This window comes from Leptonychotes weddellii, chromosome 10, assembly GCF_054177405.1.
Source record: "Leptonychotes weddellii isolate Sample4059 chromosome 10, ASM5417740v2, whole genome shotgun sequence".
NCBI classification, from domain to species: Eukaryota; Metazoa; Chordata; class Mammalia; order Carnivora; family Phocidae; genus Leptonychotes; species Leptonychotes weddellii.
Window position 1 is genome coordinate 43039759 of NC_138378.1, and position 21842 is coordinate 43061600.

Sequence of the window (21842 nt, forward strand, 5' to 3'; positions counted from 1 at the left end):
GAGAGAGAAAGAGACTTGATTCAGAGTTCCAAGTCTCATCCTTGGACCTCTGTGGTTCTTCCCACACCAACCACAGAATGAAGGGCAGGCAGTTTTCAAGGACCCATTTCTAGCCAAATTAGGGCCCTAACGAGGAGTCACCTGAGTTCCCATGGGCTTCCCTCCCTGAACATCCCCACGTATTTGGAGCATGTTGACCTCCTACCAAGAGGCATCCAAGGTGGAGAGGGAAGTGTTTCCACATCACAGCTTGGAGAAACAGAATACATGAGTGGTTCTAAAACTAAAATCAGAGCACATTCGTACCACCACTTCTTAAGAGTTAGGTTTCATTATACATAAACCAAGGGAAATAGAAATATATATCAAAAAAGGATGCTACAAGCTTGAAAGTTCTCAAGATAGCTATATTTAGACAAAGGTACAAACATTTCCAATACAGATTCCCCCATATGCCGAACATTAAAAACGCACCCTCTGACCCTCTCCACATTTCCCCATGAGCAGAGGCACAAAAGATTTTCATAGCTCTAAATGTTACAAAGAGCATGTACATGTAAATCCACATACTACATGTGTGTATTTGTACAGTCTTCCAAAATATAAAAGTATAAAAATAAAGTATCTGCCTTTTGTATCTAGAAACATCTGGGAAAATCATAGAAGAACTATGATTGCTTCTAGTTCTCAGTCATCTGAGCAGGCACATGTTACCAGGCTTTTCACCTTCCTGTGCTGTCAGGAGGTAACACAGAAATGGAGATGACAGTGACTTTTCATTCCAGGAAACCAAATTCAGGAAAAGGGGAAGCAAATGCTAAGCATGTCTGATAGTACTTCTTCATGGGTTCTCAGCAGCAAGAAGGCAGGGTTTAGCACAGACTTCACACTGGGGCAGTATGGGTTATGCTCTGGGAGAGGCCTGCTTCTGAGAGAGCAGAAAATGAGCACATCTGAGAGCTACATTCTGGAACGACGGTTAGGGGTGTGGGGACTGGGTCTTGACCAGAGCCCATCACTGAGAGGCAGCTTGCTTGGATTTGTACTTCTGGTAGGCACTCAGGATTTCCGTGATGACACTGGGGTCCTCCAGGGTGGTGGTGTCCCCCAGATCCTGAGCTCTGCCCGTGATTATCTTCCTCAGGAGCCTCCGCATGACTTTTCCAGACCGAGTTTTTGGAAGACGCTTCACTACCTGGCAAGGAAGGGGTGCAGCATTCAAGTTTGTGTGGTGCCCAGACTCCCAGCGGCATCCAATTTTGTTGGCATAAGAAGGGCTCTGCCCAGGGGTTGACAGCCTCACTGGGGACTCAGGAATGAACACGACTGAGGTGCCAGGCCCACCCTAGAGAACATGGGGGCCTGTGGTCTCTGGTTTTATCTTCCCACAATCTAGACATAAACTGAAATCAACCCAAAGGATCAACCATACGTCAGGGGTTTTGCTGAAGCCCTTCTTCAGGCAGGGTTTGCCGGCACCCTGGTCTGCCTCACTGCTGATACCTCTGTCTCCCATTTGCTACATTTCTGAGAGCTCCCCAGTAGCAACAGAACCAAGCATATGCCATGGCAACTCATCTCCACTGACTGGCTTGGCCCAAGGTTGTTTTTTGCTGACATAAAAGGTAAGAGCTACTACTTTAGAGAAAAATGTTGTTTGTTTAGTGTTTGAAAATTTAGCATTTAACATTTTCAAACAACCATGATCCCCTTAATGTCAACAGCAATATGTTAAGAGCCGTGTTTGGGGCTTATTTAACAGTTACCCATCTTTTGAAAGGGTTCAGTTCACCTAGGGGAGTTCAGGTTTCCCTGAAACTCTGGTCCAGGCCAACAGCTTGACTTTGTATAAGACCAGGTGAGCCTGGGGCCGTGCCTCCCTCAGAGGACCTCCTCTGAAGCAAGGAAGGCTGTGGGGAAAATGTTAACAAAGAAAGGAGTAGAAACCTAATGGGGCTGGAAAGGTGGCCCCATTATTCCCCAGACCTGACTCCAACACAGACTCCCTCAGATAGGGGTCTGGCAGTGTCTCCCGCACTGACACCAGGTGATGTGTTCAGAAACCACACAGGGGCTAGGGAAAGCTGTACTTTCCACATGTTTCTCTATTTAAACTCTAATTTTTAGAAGAAGGTAGAGACTTAGACAAAATGAGAGGATGGAAGAATTTATCCCAAATGAAAGAACAAGATAAAGTCACAGCCAGAGATCTAAGTGAGACAGATATAAGTAACATGCATGATGGAGAATTTAAAGTAACAATCATAAGGATACTCACTGGACTTGAAAGAAGAATAGAAGACTTCAATGAGAACCTTACCACAGAGATAAAAGAGTTAAAAAAGAATCAATCAGAGATGAAGAATGCAATATATGAAATTGGATACAGGCCTGATACAATTAACAGCAGACTGGAAGAAGCAAAGGAACAAATTAGTGACCTAGAAGATAAAATAATAGAAAATAATGAAGCTGAACAAAAGAGAAAGAATTAGGAAACATGAGAATAGACTTCAAGAACTCAGTGACTCCAACAAATGTAAAAACATTTATATTATAGGAGTCCCAGAAGAAGAGAGATGAAAGGAGGCAGAAAATTTGTTCGAAGAAATAATAGCTGAAAACGTCCCTAATCTGGGGAAGGAAACAGACATCCAGATCTAGGGGGAACAGAGAACTTCCATCAAAATCAACAAAAGCAGGCCAACACTAACATGTGGTAGTTAAACTTGCAAAATACAGTGACAGAGAAAAAATCTTAAAAGCATCAAGAAAAAAGTCCTTAACTTACAAGGGAAGACCCGTAAGGCTAGCTGGAGATTTCTCCATAGAAACTTGGCAAGCCAAAAGGGAGTAGCATGATATATATATATATATATATATTCATTCAAAGTGCTGAATGGGAACAATCTGCAGCCAAGAATACTCTATCCAGCAAGGCTGTCATTCAGAACAGAATAAGAGATAAAGAGTTTCCCAGACAAACAAAAACTAAAGGAGTTTGTGACCACTAACCCAGCCCTGCAGGAAATATTAAAAGGGACTCTTTTTTTAATTATTTAAATTCAATTTAGTTAATATATACTGTATTATTAGTTACACCAGGGTAGAATTTAGTGATTCATCAGTTGCATATAACACCCAGTGCTCATTACATCTCATGCCCTCCTTAATGCCCATCACCCAGTTACCCCATCCCCCACCCACATCCCCTCCAGCAACCGTCAGTTTGTTTCCTAGAGTTCAGTGTTTCTTACAGTTTGCCTCCCTATCCTCATCTTATATTTTTTCCTTCCCTTCCCCTAAGTTCATCTGTTTTGTTTCTTAAATTGCATATATGAGTGAAATCATATGGTATTTGTCTTTATCTGACTTATTCGCATAGCATAATACCCTCCAGTTCCATCCACATCATTGCAAATGGCAAGATTTCATTCTTTTTGATGGCTGAGTAATATTGCATTGTGTATATATACCATTTCCTTATCCATTCATCTACAGATGGACACCTGGGCTCTTTCCATAATTTGGCTATTGTGGACATTGCTGCTATAAACATTGGGGTGCACGTGCCCCTTCAAATCAGCTTGTATCCTTTAGATAAATACATAGTAGTGCAATTGCTGGGTCATAGGGTAGTTCTATTTTTAACTTTAAAAGAGACTAAGTGCAAAGAAGAGACCAAATGTGACAAAGACAAAAAATGATCAGAGAAAATCTCCAGACACAATGACAAAACAGGTCATGATCTCAGGGTCTTGGGATCAAGCCCAGCTTTGGGCTCCCTGCTCAGTGGGGAGTCTGCTTCTCCTTCTCCCTCTGCCTCTGACCCTCCCCCAACTCGTGCGTGTTCTCTCTCTCTCTCTCTCAAATAAATAAAATCTTTAAAAAACAATAATAATTACTCTGAATTTAAATAGACTAAACACGCCAATCAAAAGGCATATGGTGCCAGAATGGATAAAAAACAAGACCCATCTATATGCTGCCAACAAGAGACTCATTTTAGACCTAAAGACACCTGTAAATTGAAAGTGAGCGGTTGGAGAAACATCTGTCGTGCAAATGGATGTCAAAAGAAAGCTGGAGTAGCAATATTTATTTTGGACAAAATGTATTTTAAAACAAAGACTGTAACAAGAGACAAAGAAGGACACTATATAATCATAAAGGGGATAATCCAACAAGAAGATATAACAATCATAAATATTTATGCCCACAACATGGGAACACCCAAATACATATTAAAAAAATAACAAACATAAAGGACCTAATTGATAATAATACAATAATAATAGGTGACTTTAACATCCCACTTACACCAATAGACAGATCGTCTAAACAGAAAATCAATAAGGAAACAATGGCTTTGAATGACACACTGGACCAGAGGGACTTAACAGATATATTCAGAACACTCCATCCTAAAACAGCAGAATACACATTCTTTTCAAGTGCACATGAAACATTCTCCAGAATAGATCACATATTAGGTCACAAAACAGGCCTCAACAAGTATAAAAGACTGAAATCATACCACGCACATTTTTCGACCATAACACTATGAAACTAGAGATCAACCACAAGAAAAACTTTGGAAAGACCACTAATACATGGAGGTTAAACAGCATGCTATGAAACAATGAATGGGTCAACCAGGAAATCAAAGAAAAAAAAAATGAAAATGAAAACACAACAGTACAAACCTTTGGGATACAACAAAGGCAGTCCTAAGAGGGAAGTATCTAGCAATACAGACCTACCTTAAGAAACAAAAATCTCAAATAAACAATCTAACCTTAAACCCAAAGAAGCTAGAAAAAGAACAACAAATGAAGCCTAAAGCCAGCAAAAGGAAGGAAATAATAAAGATTAGAGCAGAAATAAATGATATAGAAAGTAAAAAAATACTAGAACACAAACTGAGGGTTACAGAAGGAAGGGGAATTGGGGGATGAGGTAACCTGGTGATGGGTATTAAGGAGGACACATGTTGTGATGAGCACTGGGTGTTGTATGCAACTAATGAATCACTGAACACTATATCAAAAACTAATGATGTACTACTATATGTTGGCTAACTGAACATAATAATTTAAAAAAAAAATACTAGGATAGGTCAATGAAACCAGGAGCTGGCTCTTTGAAAAAAATAAAATTGATAAACCTCTAGCCAACCGAAAAGAAAAGAGAAAAGACCCAAATAAATAAGATCACAAATGAGGAGAAATAACAACAAACACCAGAGAAAGACAAACAAGATTATAAGACAATGTCATGAAAAACTATATGCCAACAAACTGGACAACCTAGAAGAAATGGATAAATTCCTAGAAACCTATAAATTATCAAAATTGAAACAGGAAAAAATAGAAAACTTGAACAGACCAATAACCAGCAAAGAAATTGAGTCTGTAATCAAAAATCTCCCAACAAACAACAGTCCAGGCCCAGATGGCTTCACAGGCAAATTCTACCAAACACCTATTCTTCTCAAATCATTCCATAAAATAGAAAAGGAAAAAAAACTTCCAAATTAATTCTATGGGGCGAGCATTACCATGATACCAAAACCAGAGAAAGACTCCACTAACCTTATTGTTCTACATCTTAGCCAGGCTGCGGGGGTGACCGCTGTCCTCTGAGCTTCACCATGCCGCCCAAGGACAACAAGAAGAAAGATGCTGGAAAGTCAGCCAAAAACGATAAAGACCTAGTGAACAAATCCAGGAGTAAGGCCAGAAAGAAGGGTCCAAAGGAGAGTTTGGGACAAGCTCAGTAACCTGGTCTTGTTTGACAAAGTGACATATGACAGACTCTGTAAGGAAGTTCCCAACTATAAGCTTATGACTCCAGGTGTTGTCTCTGGGAGACTAAAGATTCGAGGTTCCCTGGCCAGGGCAGTCCTTCAGGAGCTCCTTAGTAAAGGACTCATTAAAAACTGGTTTCAAAGCACAGAGCTCAAGTAATTTACACCAGAAACACCAAGGGTGGAGATGCCCCTGCTGCTGGTAAAACGCATGAACAGATCCCATCAACTGTACATTTGGGAAAATAAAACTTTATTAAATCCAAAAAGAAAAAAAGACTCCACTAAAAAAGAGAACTAAAGGCCAATATCCCTGATGAACACAGATGCAAAAATTCTCAATAAAATACTAGCAAACAATACATTTAAACAATCATTTACCACAATCAAGTGGGATTTATTCCTGGGTTGCAAGGGTGGTACAATATTTGCAGATCAATGTGATATACCATATTAATAAAGAAAGGATAAAAACCATATGATTTCAATAGGTGCAGAAAAAGCATCTGACAAAGTACAGTACATTCATGATAAAAAAACCCTCAACAAAGTAGATTTAGAGGGAACATACCTCAACATTATAAAGGCCATAAACAAAAAACTCACAGCTAATATCATCCTCAATGGGGAAAACTGAGAGCTTGTCTTCTACAGTCAAGAACAAAACAGGGATGTCCATTCTCACCAGTGTTATTTAAGATAGAACCAGAAGTCCTAAGCATAGCAATCAAACAAAAAGAAGTAAAAGGCATCCAAATCAGCAAGGAAGAAGTAATATTTTCACTATTCACAGATGACATGATACTCTGTGTAAAAAAACAAAGACTCCAACAAAAAACTGCTAGAACTGATACACAAATTCAGTAAAGTCACAGGATACAAAGTTAACATGCAGAAATTGTTGCATTTCTAGACACCATAATGAAGCAGCAGAAAGAGAAAATAAGGAATCAATCCCATTTACAATTGCACCAAAAACAGTAAGATACCTAGGAATAAACCTAACCAAAGAGGTAAAAGATCTGTACTGTGAAAACTATAAAACACTGATGAAAGAAACTGAAGATGACACAAAGAAATGTAAAGACATTCCATGCTCATGGATTGGAAGAACAAATATTGTTAAAATGTCTATACTACCCAAGCACTATACATTTAATGCAATTCCTATCAAATACCATTGGCATTTTTCACAAGAACTGGAACAAACAATTCTAAAATTTGTATGGAAACACAAAAGACCCCCAAATATCCAAAGAAACCTTGAAAAAGAAAAGCAAAGCTGGAAGCATCACAATTCCAGGCTTCAAGTTATATTATAAAGCTGTAGTGATCAAAACAGTATGGTACTGGCACAAAAACAAACACATAGATGATTGGAACAGAACTGAAAACCCAGAAATGACCCACAACTATATGGTCAATTAATCTTCGACAGAGCAGGAAAGAATATCCAATGGGAAAAAGACCATCTCTGCAACAAATGAAATTGGACCACTTTCTTACACTACACACAAAAATAAATTCAAAATGGATTGAAGACCTAAATGTGAGACCTGAGACCATAAAAATCCATGAGGAGAACACAGAGTGTAGCCTCTTTGACATCAGCCATAGAACTTCTTTCTAGATAGGTCTCCTGAGGCAAGGGGAACAAAAGCAAAAATAAACTATTGGGTCTTCATCAAAATAAAAAGCTTCTGCACAGTGGAGGAAACAATCAACAAAACTAAAAGGCAACCTACAGAATGAGAGAAGATGTTTTGCAAATGACATATCTGATAAAGGGTTAGTATCCAAAATCTATAAAGAGCTTATCAAACTCAACACCCAAAAAACAATCCAACTAAAACCTGGGCAGAAGACATGAATAGACATTTTTGCAAAGAAGACAATACAGATGGCCAGCAGAAACATGAAAAGATGCTCAACATCACTCATCATCAGGGAAATACAAATCAACACTACAATGAGGTATCACCTGACACCTGTCAGAATGGCTAAACTCAACAACACAGGAAACAACAGATGTTGGCAAGGATGTGGAGAAAGGGGAACCCTCTTACACTGTTGGTGGGAATGCAAACTGGTGCAGCCACTCTAGAAAACTGTATGAAGGTTCCTCAAAAGTTAAAAATAGAACTACCCTCTGATCCAGCAGTCACACTACTAGGTATTTACCCAAAGAATCCAAAAACACTAATTCAAAGGGGTACATGCACTCCAATGTTTATAGCAGCATTATCTACAATAGCCAAATTATGGAAGGAGCCCAAGTGTCCATTGACTGATGAATGAATAAAGATGTGGTGTGTATATAGATATGTGTGTGTGTGTGTGTGTGTGTGTATCCAATGGAGTATTACCCAGCCATAAAAAAAAGAATGAAATCTTACCACTGACAATGACATGGATGGAGCCAGAGAGTACAGTGCTAAGCAAAATAAGTCAGTCAAAGAAAGACAAATACCATATGATTTCACTCATATGTGGAATTTAAGAAACAAAATATATGAGCAAAAGGGGAAAGAGAGAGAGAGATGCAAACCAAGAAACAGACTCTTAATTACAGAGAACAAACTAATGGTTACTAGAGGGGAGGTGGGGAAGGGATGGGTTAAGTAGGTGATGGAGATTAAGGAGTGCCCTGGTTATGATGAGCACCGGGTGATGTATAGAAGGGTTGAATCACTCCATTGTACATCTAAAACTAATATTACACTGTATGTTAACTAACTGGAATTTAAATAAAAACTTTTAAAAAATAAGTAAAATCTCTAAATTTTCTTCACCGCCCAGCCCTGCTCCTATAACTGGCCTCCACATGCCAAAGTAAGAGAGCACCTAATCCTGCCCAGCATGATCCTCTGAGTTGTGAAAACGTTTGCTGTGAGGTCTTCTGGCCTCCCCCTCTCTCTGAGGATGCAGCAACTCACCTTCCCCACCTACATCCCAGGCAACCAAACAGCTAACATCCATGTTGCTGCCGATGGAAGGGATCACTTTTGCTCATTACTTGTGGGAAGTAGAGAAGGCTTACAACAAGCAGCGCCATCACATCTGAGGGCCAGGTGCCACTCACCAGAATCTGATCGGGCACGGCGTACTTGGCAATCTTGGTGGCCACTGCTGATCTGAGCTCCTTCACCACAGCATCTGTGTCACTTGTGTTGTCCTTCAACACGATGAAGGCAAATGCAGCTGAAAGGAGTCAAAGGTTTGGGGTGTGTTCAACCACGAATCATCTCCAAGGCAGAGCATTGTACACAGTTATCATATATCTTAAGGATCTTTAAGTGGTGACCTGTAGCAGCTGCTTCCTTTAGTTGCAGCCCTAAAGATGCATTCCCATTTCATCCAAAGTGGGAAGTGATTTTTTTTTCTCAAAGTGGAAGCGATTCTAACAGCTCCCATGAACATCCTAGTGAAGCCGACATGTAGATGAGAGCTCCCTTTGGCTCTTGTGTTGACTGGATGGGGATGTCACCTTGGAGGCATGACTTAATCTCTCCTACCATCCTTGTACTTGTGAAGTAGCCCATAATGTGGGCTCAAAGGAGACATACTGTCCACCCTTGTGACGTGGTGATGGGAACATAACAGGTGACACTAATCTTGTAGGTACGTGTCCAACACAGTGGGCACTAGCCACAGTAGCTATTTAAATGTAAATGAAATTAAGGTTAACATGTAGTTCCTGGGTGGCATGAGCCCCCTGTAGCTTGTGGCTACTGTCCTGGACAGCACAGATGAAGAGGAAGCTCCGGCTTGGCTGGAAGCCCTGTTGGGCAGGGCTGGCCAACCAATATTTTAGCATAAACACTAAGTTTTGTTTGTCAGTATCCTACCATGTTCCAGAAAGGATTAACAGTGGTTCCCACAGGTTTCTACATTTCTTTTCAATCCACCTGGGATAATCTTGCATGTGTGGGACACAGATCCAATTCCATTGTTTCTCCACATGAGCCATCCCAGCAGCCCTGCAGACAGTCTAGCTTCCCTCATGGACCTGCAGTGTCCCCTCACATACATGAAGTTCCTATATACGTTTAGCCTGTGTATACCTGCACCAATCCCACCCCATCTTAATTAATTCTCTTCATGGCACATGCCGCCTAGCCTACTATGTAGTTTTGTCATTGCTTGTGTTTATTGCTTATTGTCTGTCTCTCCCCTCTACTCCCCGATCCTCCAGCACGTAAGCTCTATGAAGCAAGGAGTTTTGTTCCTCGCCAAGTCTGGGTCCTAATCAGACCAGACCAGACCAGGGGCTCCCCTCAGTCAGACCACGTGCAAACCCAGGGAGTGGGAATACACAGGTACCCAACAGCTTTTGCTGTTGCTCATGTGTTACCATCACACAGATGCTCAACTATGTTAGAAATCAGAAAAACAGCTGTGCCTGGGTGGCTCAGTCATTAGCCATCTGCCTTCGGCTCAGGTCATGATCCCAGGGTCCTGGGATCGAGCCCCACATTGGGCTCCCTGCTCCGCGGGAAGCCTGCTTCTCCCTCTCCCACTCCCCCGCTTGTGTTCCCTCTCTCGCTGTCTCTCTGTCAAAAAATAAATTAAAAATCCTTAAAAAAAAAAAATCAGAAAAATGTCTATCACCATACCCATGATATGTACATTCCCCCCAGCTGCCTGACAGGCACTGAAAGGCCTACTGATCCCAGAGTTACTTGGGCTGCAGCTTCTGCTAACGGGGACACAAGCTGACCCAAGGCCTCTGAATGTCACACGAGAGGACCTGACCCATCTCCGTCCCCTTCCTATCCCTGACTGCTCTCGTGCATTTTCCAGTCTCCTGCTAAGGAAGGGGCAGCAGCCTCATGGACACATGCTTCTCACGGCAACTGAAAATGCTTTTTCAAGTGTCTAAATAGGACGCCTCAGTGGCTCAGTTTGTTAAGCGTCTGCCTCCGGCTCAGGTCATGGTCCCAGGGTCCTGGGATTGAGCCCTGCATCGGCTCCCTGCTCTGCGGGAAGCCCACTCCTCCCCCTGCTTGTGCTCTCTAGCTCTGTATCTCTGACAAATAAATAAATAAAATCTTTAAAAAAAAGTGTTTAAATAAATGTTAAATTTTACAATGGGTTGATTTAGATAAGGTGTTTGAGTAAATAATGGAACCGTGGCACACAAATGTGACAGGAAGGCAGATGACACTGGGGCACGCAGAGACAGAGGATGGCCCTGACAGCAAGAGGCCAAGTGCCCTTCCCAAGCTGCTTGGCCGGGCAGTGGAGGATGGCCTGCCCAGCAATGCAGCATAGAGTCAGCGAGTGTGCAGGTCACACCAGGCCAAGTGAGTATGGCCACCGTGCACTGGGCACTACAATACTCAGGGGACCCTGTCCCTTCCCAGACCCACCCACTTAGAAACTGGCAGACTTTGGAACAATGGGTGTCTTCAAATAAAGACTATTCTGATTATCATTCAGCATCTGCAGTGAGAACCACAGGTCAAACGCCTCCAAAAAGAATGCCAGAGCTGCACAAGGGCCCGCGCCAGGGCCTGTCGGGCAGCCCCTGTGACAGCTGCGTGGGGCACTGTGACCGAGCACGTGCAAGGAGACGCTGTGAGCAGGACAGGGCATTTCGTGGGCACCCTCCATAACCAAGCTGCCACATGCACAGGAACAGAGGAGGAAACTCCCAAGCTCAGCAGGGGCCAAACAGGTCCTGGCTGCTTGTGGATGTGTGTCCTTAAGGGATGGCAGAGCTAGGACATTTCAAAAATCTGACCCTTGTCTAACATACATGCTATTGAGTCTCCTCACCCAAAACCTCCACATAGGACAGAAGAAAGCAACAGCTTGACCCATACAAAACCCCTACCACCCACTCCCGGAGTCCATTCCTGTTACAAAGTGCCACAATGTGCATGAAACCAGGAATGAGGAGCACCTTTTGTGGGCGCTCACCTTCTCCTTTGATGTCATGGGGATAGCCAATGACAGCGGTCTCTGGCACAGCGGGGTGGTTAGCCTGGGCAGAACACAAGACAAAACATGCAGATGAACCGCCTGAGTCAGCACACAAGTAAATCCAAGGCCTTGTGGATGTACCCCAGCAAAGGAGGCCCAACCGTGCTCACCATCGCGTCCTCGATCTCTGCGGTCCCCAGCCTGTGACCGCTGATGTTGATGACGTCGTCCATCCGCCCTGTGATCTGGTAGTAGCCGCCCTCTGTCCTGTATGCCCCATCACCGGTGAAGTAGTGGCCTGCACCACAGCGGGGGAATTCAGTACCAAAACCTCTGCACCAGGACCTGGCGGGGCTCCCATCCCTCCAGGAGGGACACAGCAAGACACACACCCTGACCTCACTCTACAGAAGAAATCTCTGAAGCCCCAGGCTGCTGACTTCCTGCCTACCTGCCCTCCTGCCAACCCCTCACAGAGATACTTCTCTAGATGGTGCCATCTGGCTGTGTGCTAGAGAAAGGGCAATGGCTCCGAAACAGCAGAATTCTGACCACGTCACGACTGCAAACGTCTGGGGAGTAGATGGTATACAAAGAGCACATCCAAGCATCCCCCAAAGTGAGGCTCATTCACAAGCTTGAAATGAAGATGATGGGTTCCAATAGGCACACTGTGTATATCATCTTCCAACCCAATGACACAAAGCAAACCAGGAAAAAAAAAAAAGTAAGCCAGAAGAAAACTCACAGCCAGCCATCATGCCAGTTTTCCAGAGTGGTTTCTTCACTCTTCCTTCCTAGTAGCCTAAGGCATGCACACCAAGGGCCAGGTGCTTCAGTCTCTGCTTGCAGCCCCTCTTAAACCCCAGGGACTCTTCCCATTCTGAGCCCAGGAGGGTCAGGACTCCCAACTCCAAAGTGTCACCACACTACACTCAGTCATCATTACCTTAAAAACATTTTCTGAGCCTATGCTTCCCAGTGTGTACAAAAACGCATGACACAATCCACTTCAGACAGCTCACCTGGGTAAGGCTTGAAGTAGGCCTCCATGAATCTCTGGTGGTCTCCGTAGATGGTCCTGGCCATGCCCGGCCAGGCCTGGGACAGGCACAGAGCCCCGGAGACGTTACTGCCCTCCACGACATTTCCCTATGGACCCAGAGACACACGTGTGAGAGAACGCACAGATTCTGCTTTAGAAGCAAAGAACTAATGTTCTTCTGAGAAATGACAGAGGGGGGTGCCAGAGAAATACGTAAAAACAGAAATGTGAAAAATGACAAGCATGCCCCAAAAGGAACTGCCTTTCTCCTCTGCAAGGAACCAGCCTAAGAGGGCTTTCCGGAGGACCCTGCGCTTACTCCACGCACGGATTTCAACTGTGTGTCCTTGAGGAGACGCTGCAGTGAACGCTCACCCTTCTGCTACCTACTAGAGCCGGGCCCATGTGATGTGAGACAGGGGCAGAGGAGGCCAGGAAGGTAGACAGGAGCGCCAGGAGCTCCGCAGGGCATGAGTGCAGGAAAGGGATGCCTCCACAAGGCCCTTACCTTCTCGTCCATGAGCACCGGGACAATGCCAAAAAAGGGCCGCATCGCCATGCCAGGGAGGACCTCTGCCCCTTCCTCTGAGGGCCGTGGCGCGATGCAGATGCCACCCGTTTCTGCAGGGAGAATAGGGAAGAAATGCAGGCTGGGCCCAGGGGCTACTGAGATGTTTATCTAGACATGCCATCAAAGAGTCCGTGATGGACACACAAGTGCTCTCCCAGGGTGGGAGATGGGTGTTTGTCCCTGCTTGGCCCCCAGTGACACGAAGATATCTTTCTGAGGCAAGACCAGACCTGGGTTCTTGTCCTCTCATCTGCAGAAACAAGATGTGGGCCCAAGACAGAGGGGTCAGTCCCAGGAGCTGGGGCACTTCACAGGGACAGGGGCTGCCTCCTCTCGTCCTTGGCTCTGTGGGACAGGACAGAGCCCACCCACTTGCACAGGAAAACAGAGGAAATGAATTGCTTCTGGGCCAGTGCCCCTCCCCCCCACACACAAACCCCAAACAGTGAAAAGCAATGCCCACAATTCTGTTCTCAAGTATTTCTTTGGCACTTCTCTCTCTCAGCCTGCATGGAAATGCCTCAGGAGACTCAGCTGTAGAGAGTCTCCATCCTGAGGCTTCCCAAATGGAGAACAGAGCTATTTGCAATGCCTCACTTTCTGGCTTCTTGAAGAATGAGACCCCAGCTGGCTACATTCATTACATCAGTGGTGGTCTCTTGCCCTAACATCCTAATAAGTCAGATACCCCAGAGGAGAAAGGGCAAAGCAAAACAAAATGGCACAGAAAAAAAAAAAATGCCTTTCCCACTGAAATCTAAATTTAGACTCTGGTCCCCTGCAGTGGGGCCCATCTGCATCAGTTGTACTTATGTTGGGCATGTGGCCCCTACAGGGAAAATGAACATTTAGCTAAGCACCTACTATCTGTCAGGCCTTGGACAACATACAGCAGTTGCATCACCTCTCTCCATCCTCGTTGGGGCCTGTAGTGGAGTACCTCCACTTCACAAATAAGAACCCCAAGGCTCAGAGAAGTCATACACATCCCGAGACTTCCAGCTGCAAGCCGGCAGCCCGGCTCGGCCTCTCACTCCAGACGCCGGGTTTTCCAGCCACCACGCGTGCCGAGGGGCTGAGGCCTCAGTGCTGTTGGATGGCAATCACAGAGCCTCACTCACACTTGAGCCTCCAAGACTCAGGCTCGGCCACAGGTTCCCATGTGCTGTCGTGCACCGCGAGCGAGCCTGGTGCCGGGTTCCAAAGGTGTGCCTGGACCCCTTCTCCTCCGGGACTCTCACCTGTCTGCCACCACGTGTCCACCAGCGTGCATCTGCTGTCCCCCACCACCTTGTGGAGCCACTCCCAAGCCTCGAAGTTGATCGGTTCTCCCACTGAAACCACACGCAAAAGGAAAGACAATATAATAGACCTCAAGAAACCTGAAACCAAAAAGGATAGGTTTCTACAGGGAAAACAGCTCTGTAATTTTCCTAAAGGACATAAGAGGAAACTTGAAAAAAACAGTGAGATTCATCACATTTATGGCTGCCAAAGAATACAAATTACAACAAGGCATTTTCACCATCAGGTCAAGAATTAAAAAGTTGGCAAGAATGTGGGAGAGAAAACCTTAAATAGGCTTAACCAACTAAGCCTACCAGGTAACCCATTTAAAAAAAATTTTTTTTTACTTTTTTTTTTCCAATTTTGCTCAGTAGCTTTCTATTTTTTTATTATGTTCAATTAGCCAACATATAATACATCATTAGTTTTTGATGTAATGTTCAACGATTCATTAGTTGCGTATAACACCCATACATATAATTCCATGTATATGAACTGTCCAGAATAAGCAAATCGATACAGACAGAAAGCAGATTCACGGCTGCCTTAGAGCTGAAGTAGGGGTAGAGGGAAGTTGGAGGAGATGGGGATTGACTGCTAATGGGTTCGGGGTTTCTTTTAGGAGTGCTGTAAACACTAAAAATGAGTAAGGGACAGGCAGGGCCAGGTAGGGAGAGATAGGTACAGGGTTACATGATCAGGCTCACCAAAAATCCCAGAAATGCTGAGGCGTAAGGAAACCAGAAATAAGGGAACAGAACCAGACCATCTCGTTTGTCTTAAACATCAGAGATGAGATATTCAAAGGAGAGGTAATCATGGTGCTATCAGCAGTGATGGCAAGATTTCAGTTCCCTGGTCAGTTTTCTATAGAACACCGACCATAAAAGACCTCAGTGGCAACCCATTCGGGATCCCTCTCACTCTAGAGAGCTTTTTTCTTTCCTTCCTGTTCTCACCTTCACTTAATAAACTTTCAACTTCACTTCAAAAAAAAATAAAAACTTAAAGAATGTGGGAGAAACAACACACTACAGGAGTGTAATCTGATATGCAACTGGGAGCAATGGATGTGTCTCTTAATATTTAGTGTGCATACACCTGATAGGACTACTCTGGAAACCGTCTGTGGTGGGATCTACTAAAGCTAAACCTGTTTCTCTTATTATCAAGAACATCACTCCTGGCGTATAACCTACAGATAAGAATGCAGAGGTGCTCACATACGAGGATGACCACAGCAGTTAAAAACCAAAACTGCCATCAAGAGTGGGATGGAGAGATAAACTGTGGTACATCGACGTGATACACAGCATGAGAGCAAAAGCAAACCGCCGCCACACTCGGCAGGGCTGGCCCTGCAGGTGCAAGTTCAACAAGCGTATCAATCCATGCTGAAAGCAGTCGTACGGTGGCTGGGGCTGGGGATTACTGACTCGGAGGGGTCGTAAGGGAACCTTCTGGGGCCTGGAAATTTCTATGGCTTGATCTGGGTGGTGGTTTTAGATACATGTACACAGTTGGTGGTTGAAAAACACGGGGGTTAGGGGTGCGGGCGTCCCATGCCATCAAAAATCTGAGTATAGCTTCGACTCCTTAAAACTTTACTAACAGCCTGCTGTTGACCAGAAGCCTCACCGATAACATAAACAGCCAATGACCCCATATTTTGTATGTTGTATATATTATATACTGTATTCTTACAATAAAGTAAGCTAAAGATAATATATTGGGGCACCTGGGTGGCTCAGCCGTTCAGCTTCTGCCTTCGGCTAGAGTCATGATCCCAGGGTCCTGGGATCGAGCCCCACATCGGTCTCCCTGCTCAGCGGGAAGCCTGCTTCTCCGTCTCCCACTCCCCCTGCCTGTGTTCCCATTCTTGCTGTCTCCCTCTCTGTCAAACAAATAAAATCTTTTTAAAAAAAAGATAAGAGGGCACCTGGGTGGCTCAGTTGGTTGAGCGACTGCCTTCGGCTCAGGTCATGATCCTGGAGTCCCTGGATCGAGTCCCACACCGGGCTCCCTACTCAGCAGGGAGTCTGCTTCTCCCTCTGACCCTACCCCCTCTTGGGCTCTCTCTCTCTCTCTCTCTCATTCTCTCTGTCTCAAATAAACAAAATCTTAAAAAAAAAAAGACCACAAATTTATAAAAAAAAAAAGATAAGAAAATCATAAAGAAAATACATTTACAGTCCTGTACTGCATTTATTGAAAAAAATCCATGTGTAAGTAGGGCCCACGCAGTTCAGACCCATGTTGTTCAAAGGCCAACCGTATGTATATGTAACGACTGCTACATACATGCATATATATGTACACACACACAGACACACACAAATGTGCTTGTGCCCTATGACTCTAACAGCCCAACTTCTCAGTGTCTACCTACCATGACTTCAATTTTGTGCCCCCCCCCAAGATTTCGTATGTTGAAATCTTAACCCCCAAAGATGATAGTATTGGGAGGTAAGGCCTTTGGGAGGTCATGAAGCCCTCAGGAATGGGATTAGTGCTCTTATTAAACAGACCCCACAGAGCTCCCTCCTCCCTTCAACCATGTGAGGACCCAGGGAAAAGGCACCATCTATGAACCCAGGAAGAGGGCCCTCACCAGAAGACAATCGTGCTAGCACCTTGAACTTGGGACTTCCCAGCCCCCACAACTGTGAGAAATAAATTCGTGTTGTTTATAAGCCACCCAGTCAGTGGTGCAGCCCCAATGGCTAAGCTACTACCCTAATGAACCAGCCATACAAGACTAGCACTCAGCCAGAATTGGCCAGCTTAGCCATACTGCTGCTGAAACAGTGAAATACCCTCATGCTGGTTGCCTCTTGCTCAGGACCACCCACGATGCAGCAACAAACCAAGGCCTGACCTGGCCAGGGGCTCCCATGCTGGTCACATGGGTGCTGGCTGTTGTGTGCACTGACCCTGCGCTCACCCACACCCACGAGGAGGTAAGCTACCATGGGATACACTGAGAAACTGCCCACAGCCCGGATCTCCAACCACAGGGGCAAGACTACCGGACCACACCCACAGCAACCCCCACTCGAGGGTAAATCAACTTCTCAAACACAGAGCAGAGCCGTATGGAAACCTGCATGCTGCTGAGTTAAAATACACACTAGGTGGATAGCACAGTGTGATCATGGTCACATTAAAGCAGACATCTTGGAATCACGCTGCGTCTCTCACAGGAACCATGCAGACGGCCTCAGAAGGGACACAAGCAGCAGGGTCACCTGGAGCAGTGCTCACAGAGGACGTCAGCTTGCATGACCATGTTGTGTTTTTTTTCCCCAACAGGAGGAGAGCTAGGTGTCACTTGTGAAATTAAAAGTTAAAAAAAACTGTAATGGAAATCTTGGGGTTAAAGTCCTGAGGAAGCTGGATTCTGCTGACTGGCAGGATTAAATCAAGTCAATGCACCCCCAGCCTGGTGTGCTGCGAGGGCTAATCCAGCCGTCTGGAAGCAGCCCGAGCGGCCGGGACCACAGTCGGGGACAGCACCACCTGGGCCCTGGCCGAGCACGCAGCTTACCGGTCCATGCTTCCCCCATGCGAGGAGATGCCTGGTGCTGTTTACCTGCCTGCTGGCACTGCTTATTGACAACCAGGTCCCAGGGAAACCCCTGTAGGACTCTGCTGTCGGTGCTGGTTACATGGCAGGAATGTGCCCACAAGACCAGTAAAATACACAGAGCCCGGAGAAGGCTCCGTGTGTGCTCCCTGGTGCAGAGCCTGGTCCAGGAGAGGAAGTGGGTCTGGTCACTTATGGAGTGAGGACCCCAGAAGCCTGTCTGGCCGAGGGGATGCCTGGTTAAGGCAGCTCTGAGTTAGGACATGCTCCCCCACTCTAATGCAGTGGCTGGCACCTCCTTCTAAAGCACTCAGAGCATATGCCTTGTCACTGGGGTCCCTGTAAGTCTTCCTTAGCAGCTGAATCCCTTGAACGCATCTGGAAAATCAAACCTCCCATCACCACTAACCTAACTCCTGAGCCCACTTAGGTGGCCTGCAGATGGCACCTGGAGGATCTGAGCTTCTGTGGCCCTCCACTTGCCCTCGGTCCCCAAGCCCTGCCTGGCCCAGAGTGCAGGAGCGCCTCATGGCCCCTGGGCTGGAGGGCAGGTCTTCTCCAACCATGTGGCTCCCTTCAGGACATGCTGGCTTCACCCTCCACAGCTGAAACATGCCGAGAGGCATCTCAGACTTACCACCACCTAGAAAGGAGCCAAAACTCTTTCTGCTGACCCCATCTGGAAAATTCAAAGTACTTGGTCATCCAGACACCAAATGACCCCACACATAAGGCAGGTCCTGAGCAGGGAAGAGCTGGGCACATAAGAACACGTCTCCCAGGCAAGGACACAGGTCGTCCTAGGAGGGAAGCAGCACTGCTGGGTAGCATCTGCCCTGGAGATGCTAGCATCTGGGTACTGAGCCCTCGGCACAGCATCTGGGCCTTCTGCTCCTGGGCCTGCCACTCAGCTTCACAGTGAGCAGTCAACCCTCACTCACCCTCACTGACCACACCAGGGTGCTGAGGACACAGATGGCTGTGACTTTGGGGAGCCCACCACCCAGTGAAACAGTCAGCATGAGAACAGATATCCAAGAATAGAATACAGAGCTGTCTGAGAGCAGAGAGCCTGAGATCCAGAGCTGCCAGGGAACTCTACGGGAGAAGGTGCACAGAGAAGGGCCTTAAAGAAGGATGGAATCCTCAGAGGTGGGGAGGGGGAGCAAGGCATCGCAGGCAAGGGGAACAGAGTGAACCAGGGCCTAGGACCCATAACAGTGCTGCACAAGTACGTCACTGATGAGTGACATGCACGTCTGAGCTCTCTTCCCCATGGTCTGAGCTCTCTTCCCCATGGACGCATTTGGCAGCAAGCCACATCCCTGGTGGTACCTGCCCCACATGCTTCCACTGTGAGAAACCACCAAGCAGATCCAAGTATTCACCCAAGGAGCACAGAGGGCTTCCCCGCCCTTGTTTTCCCCACTGACATGTGTAGGGGCAGAAATGAAATGAATCAGAAAAAGGAGACAGAAAGGGCATGGGTACCTTCCACCCGACCCGTATCACCTGAACTAACCCCACATCACCTTTCCAAAGTGCTTTCATATGACTTGGCAACATCTATCAAAATCATAAGTGGAGATAATCTTTGATCTCGCAACCCTCTGCCTTGGAAATATCTACAGCAAGAACAGCACACAAGTACAGTGTGTTTATCACAGTCTTTGGGGCTCATCGGCACCCAGCAGAGGGGGGCACCTTCGTGAACCATGGTCAACTCCCCCCGCACCGCAATCCCATGCAGCCACTAAAGAAGGGCTCAAGCCACTTTACCAGGTTTTCATAATAAAGATGAAGCACAGAACTCAGGCACAGAAATATATGGAATGTTGTGCCCCAGAACATGATCAGCCGGGGCCTCCAGGAAGCTGCTTACGGGCAGGGACATCTGCTTCCTTTTCAGCCTGGCACTGTTTGAATTCACTACAGACACAGCTTTCAGGATTAAACCCATCCTGAAGCCTGCACTGGCTCTGCCCCATGGCGGGCCACTCACCTGACCCCAGGGTCCTCAGGGAAGAACGGTCATACTTCTTCACCCAGGAGTCACCGTATTTCAACAGCAGCCGGACAGCCGTCGGGGCCCCATAGAACTGACTGATCTTTAACCTCTGCACCGTCTCCCAGTATCGACCTACAGAAGGGCCCAAGTTCGGTGTCAGCCTGAGCCCATCAGACATTATCTAACTTATTTAGAAATCAGTCAACAGTTACTGTGCACTGGATACATGCAAACACCTGTGTTCACAGAAATGGAATCCCAACACCCATCGATGGGATGGGAAGGGGGCAATCACCTCCCCGCACACCCCACATCCAGGGCTGGTGCATCTGGCAATAGCCTTCACCTGGCTCTGGACAGCTGCATTCACGTGGTGTATCCCAGAGGATACAGCAAGGATATCAAAGGGATATCACTGAATTTTAAAAATACCCCATGTCGCACTAACATAGAACTTCTGTTCAGTCGCACTTAAATGATCTCTAAGGGGGTGACCGGTGCTTCCCCTGGGACAGTGCGGCTGCCAGTGAGGGAGCCCTTGGGAGCAGGGCAATTTTCCAGCACGCACCCACCTGGTTCCCCACAACCCCCACAAACTGCCACGACGGCTCTACACACGGAGTGAGCGGAGCTTCGAGGGCTGATGGGCTGTGCCTGAGATCACACCTAAGATGCCCTACACTTTCTTCCTAGAGTGCATCTAGCCCTTCAGGAGGCTGGAGAGGAGCAGGGGAGGTGACAAGAAGTTCCACACCCATCACTGTTAGCGCCGGAGGTTTGGCAAGAGCCTCCTGGCAGAGCCACCACCATTCGGCTGCGTTACAACAAATACTTGGGGTTTTGTGCTGCCTTGGAGGAAGATGCCAAGGTGAGCAAGATGTGGGTCCTCAAAGCGATCTCCATTCATGGAGGTGGCTCCAGGCCACAGGCAATGCTCTCTGATAGAGAGCCCCAAAGGCACAGGCGCAGAGCTGGAGAAAGTTCCCTCCGTCTGGGGTAACAAGAGGTTGGCAGTTGGCCTGGGTGGTTGAGGAAGGGCTGGATCTGGTCAGGTGGCCAGAGAGGAGGGAGGGACAGTGCTGAGGGGATGGCCCAAGGCACCCAGTTTGCTAGGGGGAAAGGAACACTGGAGTGGGTTGTCCTGAGATGGCTTCCAGTGACAAATCTATTGCTTATCTGATCCTACTGCAGACACCGCCCCTGGCCCCAGCCCACCTGGCAGGCAAAGGCTCGGCAGCTACGCCACAGGACCACAAGGACCACAGCCAGCCCAGAGCAAGGGCCTCTACTCCACCCTCCTGTGAGCCTCCCCTCCTCCTCAAGCTCCCTCCTGGGGACCCTGTATGCGTCCCCAGTCCTCACCAGCATCGGGGTAAACTGGGGTGCTCTCAAAAAGGACGCTGGTTGCTCCATTGCACAGGGGTCCGTACACCACATAGCTGTGTCCTGTGATCCAGCCGATGTCGGCCACACAGCCAAAGACGTCACCTGGCCGGTAGTCAAACACAAGCTGCAGAAACAGAAGAGGCCGTCAGGAGCCTGTCACCCCACGTTCCCACAGGTCACTAACAGTGTTCTGTAAATGCAAAACACAGCTGCTCCTAAGGC

At 46.5% G+C, this 21842-nt stretch overlaps 1 protein-coding gene and 1 pseudogene across 2 annotated transcripts in view; one reads left to right on the forward strand and one right to left on the reverse strand.

The window, feature by feature from the left end:
• Nucleotides 1-386: 386 nt before the first annotated feature.
• The window catches only part of ACSS1 (acyl-CoA synthetase short chain family member 1), a 60446-nt gene continuing 38990 nt past the window's right edge, over nt 387-21842 (reverse strand). Inside the window, exons 6-14 of one of the 2 annotated variants that reach the window (XM_006741181.3) lie at nt 21597-21744; nt 20229-20366; nt 14595-14687; nt 13291-13403; nt 12763-12889; nt 11908-12035; nt 11735-11798; nt 8892-9010; nt 387-1195 (exon numbers count right to left, since the gene is read on the reverse strand). In XM_006741181.3, the coding sequence (XP_006741244.2) occupies nt 1016-1195; nt 8892-9010; nt 11735-11798; nt 11908-12035; nt 12763-12889; nt 13291-13403; nt 14595-14687; nt 20229-20366; nt 21597-21744 (1110 nt within the window). In that variant the 3' untranslated portion in view covers nt 387-1015. The remainder of the gene's footprint in view (nt 1196-8891; nt 9011-11734; nt 11799-11907; nt 12036-12762; nt 12890-13290; nt 13404-14594; nt 14688-20228; nt 20367-21596; nt 21745-21842) is intronic. The other variant, XM_081833279.1, reaches the window with a different exon arrangement.
• On the forward strand, nt 5654-6125 carry LOC102743315 (small ribosomal subunit protein eS25 pseudogene; annotated as a pseudogene).